A 9,030-nucleotide genomic window follows, 5' to 3' on the forward strand; every position below is an offset into this window, starting at 1 on the left:
TGCATCCCAAATCTTCTCTTCTTGCTTGTGTTTTTACTCTGGAACTGCTGGCTCCTACTGTGCTGAGGCAACCTTGGCTAGTGCTGAAAGCATGGGCCTAAGACATCTGCGCTTCGCTGTCCACCTGCCTCTGGGGCACTTAGTGACTTTGGACAAGTCCCCAAAATGTGCCTTGGTTTTCCCATCTGTAAACTAAAGGGTTTGGGATCCACAGCTGCAATAGCAGCTCCCCCCCGACAGTGGGATCCCCTTTGGGGCCACATGCAGTGGGCATTAGTGGAGGGCACCAGTGCCCAGCTGGGACCATGCAGCTCCTTGGTTTGTCTCCCTTGCAGGACAAGAAGCTGATCAAAGCCTTCTTCGATGTGCTGGCTCACCCGCAGAACTACTTCAAGTACACAGAGAAGCACAAGGAGATGTTGCCCCGCTCGTTCATCAAACTCCTCCGCTCCAAAGTCACCAGCTTCCTCAGGCCTTACAAATAGCCCCACGATGTGCCCCAGCCATGCCGGCCGCCCTGCAGCCAAGGAAACCTTCTTTTTACTTTTCTTTGAATTGTTTTTCCCCTAAACAGCTTTATAAACAAACAGAATCCCCGTCCTTCGCTATGCAGACGTCTGTAACAGTGACTCCTCCTTGGCTTGCTTTGAACCCATCTTTGGGGCAGCCCCACGCCCTATTCCTTCAATGCCGGGGGAGACATCTCCCATCCCAGGGGCGATGCTTCTTCTTGTTCCAAGCAACCTCTGCATTCAGAGGCAGCTGCGACCTGCTCCGTTTGATGAAACTCAAGTGCAGCTCTTCAGGCTGCTCTCCTGGTGGCCCTTTGGTTGCCCTTGATGTTTTATACACATCTGCACACAAGTCACTCTCCATTCCTAGATGCCATCAACACATCTGCAGCTGCCTTCCCTAATGGGACCCGCATGGTATTTTTACTCCCATGGTAAAGCTTTCACGGCTGCAGCCAGACCTGAGCTGCTTCTCCAAGAACTGAGGGCAAAGGACATCCCTAACTGCAGAAGGTAACACCTTTATTTATCATAGTGTTGTGGCTCTAGAAAAACAAAGGAACACATCTTCGCAGAGGGGATCGGGGAAACATCCATATGCTTAAAAAAATATTTAAAAACAATAAAGGAATAAAGGACAGGACTGGGACGCACAACAGCAAGCAGTGACTGGCTGGTGGTTGCAATGGCAGTTCTGAGGGGTGGGAGATGCATCTCTAGGGAGCCATGCTGGCTCTCTGCGACTGAGGAAAGCATGGCCAAGCCACGTCTTTGCAGAACAATGTCCGGATGAACGGGAGAAAAAAAATGTAACGAGAAAACTTTTGGACAGATTCTTTTCCCTCCTACCTCCCCACCCCAGCTTAACACTTGTGCCAAGAGACCAGACTTTCTTACAAGCTCTGCCAAAGAGGAACTCGTCGACAGAAGAGCAAGTGATGTGAAGAGCAGGACTAAATGTTTGTGCACTAGGATTTCCTCCTTTCTACCTTTTTCATATGTATTAAGTGCAATCATTTGAGTCTTCTTTATATTATTTAGAGGGAAGTTTTTTCTACTAGAAACTCCAATATTTATACCTGCCTGAGAAATGAGAATGTGTGTTTGTAGCAAAAGAGCAAAACCAAGCCAAGTCTCCGATCCATGGTAAACCATCACGGTGACGTTTTCAGACCTTGGAATCTTTTCTTCGGGTCCCCAGGAAGTTCTTGTTTAAACCAAAAAGGCAAAGCCTTTTGTGGGAAATCAATGGCTTTTGGGGGGAAATCAATTGGATCTTCCCCAGGTAACTGGAAAACAGTATCTTGTTCCAGCTGCCCATGTGGTCAGCGGTAGGTCTTCCCTAGCTAACGCATCAGTTTGCAGCATGGAGACAAGATCTCAGTATTCCTGCACCCTATATTTGGCACCGGCAATCCCTTGCCTGGAGTACTGTGCCCAGTTTTGGGTACCGCACTTCAAGGAGGACGTGGACAAAAAGGAAAGAGTCCAGCAGAGAGCAACAGTAATGGTTGGAGGTCTGGGAAATGTGACTTAAGAGGAAAAGCTGAAAGAACTGGGATTATTTAGTCTGAAGAGAAGCCTGACATGGGGATTTGGTAACCATCTTCAAACACCTGAAGGGTGGTTATAAAGAGGACAGTGGTAGACTATTCTCTGTGGCCACAGGGAGTAGGGCAACAAGCAAGTCTTAAATGGCAGCGAGGAAAATTTTGGCTGGATGTTAGGAAGAGCTGTCTCACTCTGAGGGTGGGTAAGGATTGGAACAGACTGCCTAGAGAGGCTATGGACTCTCCATCCTTGGAAGTCTAGAAGAGCAGGTTAGACATAAAATTATCTAGGATATTTGAGACATGGGTGAGCAGAGGCCTGGACCAGATGACCTTCTAGCCCACATTTTTTATGATTCTGTGATTCCCCAGAGCCCCACAAACATCCACTACTTGGTTTAGAAGATCGTCATCATTTGGTGTAGTCATATTGAGGTTTATTTCTTCTGCAGATTTCCATGCATTGATTCCACTCTCATTTACTGCACTGCAAATCATCTAAAGCAACCGCAGAAGCTGATAAAGGTATGGCAGCATCAGAAATCTGAAAGGAAGAATACGGTTCTAAGCATAGACAGATCACAGGACTAGAAAAGCTCAGATCCCATCCAGAAGACAGAACTGATGCAGACAATCTCAAGGCAAAAATCCTACTGAATCTAACAGGAGCTTTTTGTGAATGAAGAATGGCAGAGTCGGAAAGAGAGGATATTCAGGACCCCCCCGAACATCCATTCAAAGTTTGATCAACGTAGGTATAATGAACAGCGACAGAGCAAAGCCTTCTCAGACCTCCAGCAAATCCAGTCTTGGAAAGTCAGACTCTCCAAGCAGAAACAGCTGGAGGAAGATGCGCAGCACAGGTTCTGTTGACCATCACTGAGTCCTGGGCTCCTGACTCTCTTAGGTGCTTTTAAAAAGGTCCACTCAACAGCAAAGGCTTCTCAAACTGATCCAAAGTAGAGCTCATGCCACAGCCTCCACCTGCCCTCACGTAGGCTCCTGGGGCCAACTTCCGACTGACACTCCAACTCCCCGTCTCTGACTGCTTCTCTGACTTTCCCTAGCTAGTGTCCAGGGAATGCATGGATCCTCAGAGGCACCACTGCAAGCAGAGTATCAATATACATTATTATCTCTTGATGCCTGCACTCTCCTGGCTCCTTGGGTTTGCCAGGGAGCTGAGCAGTCTCTTGAGAGAGCAGCCAATGTGCCGTTTCCTTTGCCTGTTGAGTGTCCATCTACACAGCCTAGTTCAACAACTGCCTTCCAGCACTCATTGTCTAGTTTTTCACCCCGCGGCTTGGATTGGCACTGCCTGAACGAGGCCCAGTTCTGTGCCCTTGTGGCATTTAAGAGGTTGGCGCTTGCTCCTGGGTACCATAATGCCAGATCTGCTCAGAGGAGCGGCAACTGCAGGCTGAGAGGCTTGGCACCTTAGTGGTGTCTGCAGCCGCCTCTCCCTTCACAGAGGCATCCCCTGCGAGACTCGGAGCTCCTTACTGCTCTCGGATATCTGCAGAGTGTAGGTGTTGATAGGGGCACACCTACTTCCAGGTGTGGCTTAAAACAGGTCACAAAAAGCTGCTTGCCTGTGCCAACTTTGCAAGGACCCTTATTCCTTTGCAGCGCTTTGAATCCAAACACAGCAGCCATTGTGAGACCAACCAGTCTAGCTTCCCCAGCCAGGCTAAGTAATATCAACAAGGACAAATTGTCCAAGCTTATGGGGCTGGGTTTTTCCAAAGCCTCTAGTTGTTCGGGTGCCTGACCTGAGGCTTCAGACAGCACCAACCACCTGCCATCTGATAGGCAGGTCTCTGTCTCCTCCTGGACGTCCCAAATCAGGGGGAACTTGGGAAATCTGGGTGTAATTCAAGAGCCTTTTCTTGCAACCCCTGCTCTCAGGGTTAATCCCTTCAGTTGTTCTTTTGAAGGCTACAGGCCACGTGACTGGGCTCCAGCTTCTATTCTGGCACCTCCCTCTAAGTTGGCACCCAGGGGTGGTACCCTCCTCATTGCCCCCCGTGTTAGGCTACTGCCTAGCTGTGATCCTGTACCACCCTGCTCAAGTCCTGAAAAAAATACGAACGCTAACAAACACCAGGCAAGTCTCAGACTAAGGAACGGGAAGGCACCAAACAGCAAGTGTTTGCACTGAAAGTTTTTCAGGGGCTTGAGTAGGATGCAAAAGGATCACTTAACATCTCCATCTCCTGAGACACAGAACAGGTGGGGAAGCTGGCCCTCAACCTTTAAGGCTACTGCTTGCTACCACAGATAAGGACCTGAAAGTCTTTCCCCTTTATCTGTTGAGATGAGCTAACTGCAGTCACCTGCTTTCCTCTAGCCTTTGGAAGTCCCTCCATGGTCATCCTGTATTATGCAGCTATCTGCTCTAGTGGGCAGATGAATTTTTGGTAGCCCAATTCCTAGCAAGTGGCCTAAATTTAGCATTCCCTTCAGAATCAACAGATGTCAAATTGTGCTTCAAGTTTCTCTGCACACTGCCCTTCCCCAAGGCAAAAAAAGGGAAAGGTTTGCAAGGCTGAAAACTCACCTCCTTTCTGATGCGTTGAATGTTTCAACATAGTAAATATGACAAAGGTGTTTATTAAGGAAAAAAAAAAAAGGACTATTTATATCTGCTTTTGGCAGTGGGCCACAATTTAGCATCTCCCGCAAAATGATTACGTGATGAAAAAGATGTAGTTCATAAAGTTATTTGCACTTGATTAAAAAAAAATGTATCTGAACTTTGTAAAAAGAAAATGTTTGCATTTTGTATTGTCTTTTTTTAATTATTAAATGGAATTTCTTGGTGTTGTGTTGATCTTTCAGAAATTGGTCATGATGCTTCTTTCCAAGCTTTCTAGCAGAGGCACGTGAGCGCTTTACCCATCAATTTTAATCCCTGTCACTCCTCTAGCGTCCCCTCCCATCAATTCACACTACTAACCCCTGCCTTCACCCCCACCAGGGACCCACACCCTGTACAAACTTTACTCAGTCACTGCTGATCAGTTCCCAGTACATAAGAAAAGTAAACCCACACAGTCTTGAGTTGTTACAGACATCATTTGATTTCCCCCGGAGTAACACACAGGTGTGGTGTAACTGGCTCTAACCATTAGTTCTTGCAAAAGCTGCTGGGATTGAAGCTTTAAAAGTCACTCCAGGAGGGTGGGTTTTGAGTCCCAGCTTTTACAAGAGTGTGGAGACAGAGGCTAGAGAAGTTAGACTGAGAAGAAAGATCCTCATATGGTAAGAACTTAGGTATAGTCTGCTACCCCTCTCCCTTAAGAGAAACTTTTCTCATCTGCTCTTTGCCCCGTGGAAAGATTCACGTTCTTAGACGCTGTGCAGAACAGACAAGATTTGAGCACAAAACGATGCTACGGATGCACGCTTGCCGTAAAAATTGCTATGTCTGCACCCCCACCCCATCTCTCTGGGGCGATTAAGGAGCTGCCCATCAAGCCAAACTAATGACATGGTAAACCAATGCAGTCACCTAAATTCAACACCCTCCTTAAGTGACCCCATTTCTAAGTCCCATTTAAGTGACTAGATTTTACCCACCGTCAGCAGTTAGGAAACTCCTTAGGCATGACTTTTTGCCACTTTGGTGCCTGAAGAAATCTTTCCTGTTCCCTGCCCCAGGTGGATCTTGCTTTCTTGCGCAGGCATCTTGGCCACCTTTCTCAGAAATGAAGTCTGTTCTCTTTTAAGTTTCTATTGCAAAAAGAATAAACTGCTCTTATCCTTGTTATTTTAAGAAAGTTCAGGGGTCTACTCTTATTCCTTCTAGCGTACGATATGAAAGTTTCTCTTGTGGGTTTAGCAGAGGACAGTGGCCAACCAAAGCCAACTTTCCACCATTGTCTGCAGATGAGCCAGACGCATGCTGCAGTTAGTTGCTCTATAACCATTTATTGTTGCCCGCTTAGTAGAGGCACTGTGGCTTCCCCGTGGTGCTCTTGGTATACAACACACGCATGTTCTGCCAGTTCTTCAGCAAGGACACCAGGAAGTTGATGGCCAGGTGAATGTTATAGACCAGCTCATCCTCGATCATCTGCACATGCCGACTGCCACTGCCAGACAGAGCACCTGGGCACAGGGACAGCAAGGTCACTCATTCAATATTAGCGGTAGGTTTTGCAAGGGATGCTGAATTAGACGCATGAAAAAATTATGGCACCTCGGGGCATAAGCGGCTATTAGCAAAACCCCCAGGGTGATGCAGCTTTGCCAGATTTCAGGGGAGAACTCGCCAGTGGGTTTAAAACGTCCCCAGTTCTTTAACCTGCAAACAGTACTGTAGCAATTCTGAACCGTTGAAGCTTTGCGGGGAATGGATCCAGTAATGCAAGATGTATTCAGTGAGGCATTTTAAAAACTGCCATCCCTTGCTTTATCAGACCTTTCAGTTCACGTCACTGTGTAGCTTGTGCCAACTGGCTTCAACACATTCAACAACTGGCTTGCAGTTGACCAGTGCAGGCTGATCGGCAATAGTGCTCTTTAGGTGGACTTGCTCTGAATCAAGCCTGACTTAGCAAAGCCCCCAAACGTATCCCTAATGCCTTGGAGAATGATTGACAAGAGTAAAGCTTAGATGAGTGGGACACCAGACTGATCACGAACAAATATCTGAATTGGGGTTGCTTTGACCTAATAAGTAATCCAACACCTCTTTCACCATGTCTGAAACCACAAATGCAGAATTGCATTCATCTGTGGCACAAACCTCTTCTAATGTCTCACTGAAAGCTGGCCATATCCCTGCAAGATCAGTACCTTTATTAAGCAAGATGCCCTCAGCTCCCACTGACATTAATAAGCCTCGATGGCACCCAGCCCGTTGCAATACCAGGTCACTTCTCCAAATCACGTGTTTGACGTTTTTCAAAAAATTTTAATTCTCCCTTTGAGGTAACAGATGAATGCCCTGAACTATTCCTTCAATACACAGCAAGTGATTCATTAGATGAGTATTACTGACAGTCCCCAGAGGAAGAAGCTGGACACCTGCAGTCCAACCCTGATGTACATATCCAAGTGACTGGCACACTGTCACCAGGCCACTGGCTGCTGGGTTTCAGGTTCCTGCATTTACCTTCTTCATGGGAAATTTGATAGTAGATTTCACCTTGGCCACCGAGTTCTTGTTGTGCATGAGGAGAAAGGGAAACTGGCCCACTCTGTTTAGACCCGGACCCAGGATACGAAGAATCTGCTTAATGAGGGACTCCGAGGCTAGGAAGGCATCGTACTTCTTAGCTGTGGAAGAGAGAGCACAGGATACTGCACCAATGCGAGGGATAAACTGCAGGCCCGAGGGATGTCTGGAATTTGTGAGCTTTTGTAAGAACAGGCACTTTACAGCAGAGACTCCTCATTCATTGATTCTTTGGAAATCCTAGTGCTAGGTCTGAAGTTCAGCCAGATCTGAACTAGGGCTTTTTCAATATAATATCTGTTAAAGGACACCAGTAAGAGTTCCCTGGCCAAGATCCAGCTTCTACTGTTTTGCCAATCTGACTTTTATTTTGTTCAGGGAAATGGTATGAGCTGTACTGGCAAAAATAGGCTTCTGCCAGGAGAAGCCATATTGATGTAGTTCTATAGCAGTAACATTTCCTAGGGTGTCCTGTAACAGACCTTAAGTACACGGACATTTCAGCCACGGGTACAAACTGTAGCATGAACAGTTTGTCCTGCTGCAGCTGTAATTCCCACAAGCCTAGCAGAGACCAAGCCAGACCCAACGGTATGCAATGGAGCAAAATCAACTTGCTAAGAGCAAGCACAAGCAAACTAACCGTGCTACCCAGCACTGACCAAACAGAAATCCAAATGTATTATTACAGTCTGGGGCCCGTCAGAAAAAGCGGCTCACCTGCACTTTCTACTTGACTAAATTCCTCCTCAAGCATTACTCAGCCAGTGGCACCGCACGCTTGCAGCAGACGTACCCACGGAAAAGTCGAGGCGGAAAGGCCACGTTCCTTTCCTACATCCAGGTAGAAACCAGCAGCCTGCTTCTAGCATCTGCAAGCCGGTCTGACTGCAGCCCAGGCAGCGACAGCCGTCGAGCTGCATTCATTGCACAGTTAACCACGGTTGCTTTTAAGAACCTGGCCTGGCCTCTGGCTAAAAGCTTTGAAGCTCGCTGCCCGCCGAGGCTGTGGGGCCGTGTCCAACGTGCACCCTGATGGTGGATGGGGAAGGAGGCTGTCGGGGCAGCACCAGCCTGTGCCCAGGCCACTCGCCCCGCTGCTTGTTCTTGTCGAGCTCCTGCAGGGCCTCGACGTCCAGGCGCGGGAGGTCCACGGTTGTGGCCTCGCGGCGATGCTGCTGGTCCCCTGGTGCACACGTCGAGACCTTGACCCTGCAAGGGGAGGCAGTGCAGCCACGGCTGCCGGCAGGTCCCCCGGCTCCGAGATGCCTGCCCGCACCTCCCCCCGCGTTGAGGGACCCAGGGTGGGGGTCCGTGCAGCCGGGGGCCGACCCGCCCAGGCACCCCGGGGCCTAACTCCACGGCGCCGGAGAAGCGCTCGTCCTCTGGCGGGTCGTAGCTCTTCAGGCTGATCTGCACCAACCTGTGGGCACGGGCTGGGGTCGGGACAGCCCTGCCCTGGCCCTTCCTTGCGCCGGCCTGCTTTGCTGCTGCGGGGGGCACACGAGTGTCAGGGCCGTGGGGGTGACGGCTGTCTCGAGTGGAGCAGGGCAGGGCCTGGCTCTGCGGCTTCGCACGTGTCAATATTAGCAGTAGACACGTGCCAAGTGCCTGGCCCCTCCCCCTCTCCTGGGCTCAGCCGGGGGCAGGGCAGGAGCCCGAGAGGGGGCGCCCGGCTGTGACACGGGCACAACCCTTGCGGGCAGAGGCTTCAGCGGCGGCGGCGCGCATGCGCGGCCGTTCTGCACGTGGAGGAGTGGAGTGGTCTCCCCCCCACACGGGC

The 9,030-nt window shown here is 49.4% G+C and overlaps 1 protein-coding gene and 1 pseudogene across 7 annotated transcripts in view; one reads left to right on the forward strand and one right to left on the reverse strand.

The window, feature by feature from the left end:
* SCUBE3 (signal peptide, CUB domain and EGF like domain containing 3) overlaps positions 1-4,884 on the forward strand; it is a 93,220-nt gene extending 88,336 nt beyond the window's left edge. For all 6 annotated transcript variants that reach the window (XM_090024987.1, XM_090024991.1, XM_090024986.1 and 3 more), the window contains one exon: positions 336-4,884. In XM_090024987.1, the coding sequence (XP_089881113.1) occupies positions 336-485 (150 nt within the window). In that variant the 3' untranslated portion in view covers positions 486-4,884. The remainder of the gene's footprint in view (positions 1-335) is intronic.
* On the reverse strand, positions 1,081-9,003 carry LOC149853838 (large ribosomal subunit protein uL1-like; annotated as a pseudogene). Its single transcript, XR_016438838.1, has 4 exons — positions 8,044-9,003; positions 7,185-7,348; positions 5,645-6,175; positions 1,081-2,606 (listed from the first exon to the last, which is right to left on the reverse strand). The product of XR_016438838.1 is annotated as a large ribosomal subunit protein uL1-like (transcript).
* Positions 9,004-9,030: the final 27 nt, after the last annotated feature.

The sequence above is a fragment of the Crocodylus siamensis genome, chromosome 13 (genome assembly GCF_052110815.1).
Source record: "Crocodylus siamensis isolate JL-2025a chromosome 13, ASM5211081v1, whole genome shotgun sequence".
NCBI lineage: Eukaryota > Metazoa > Chordata > Crocodylia > Crocodylidae > Crocodylus > Crocodylus siamensis.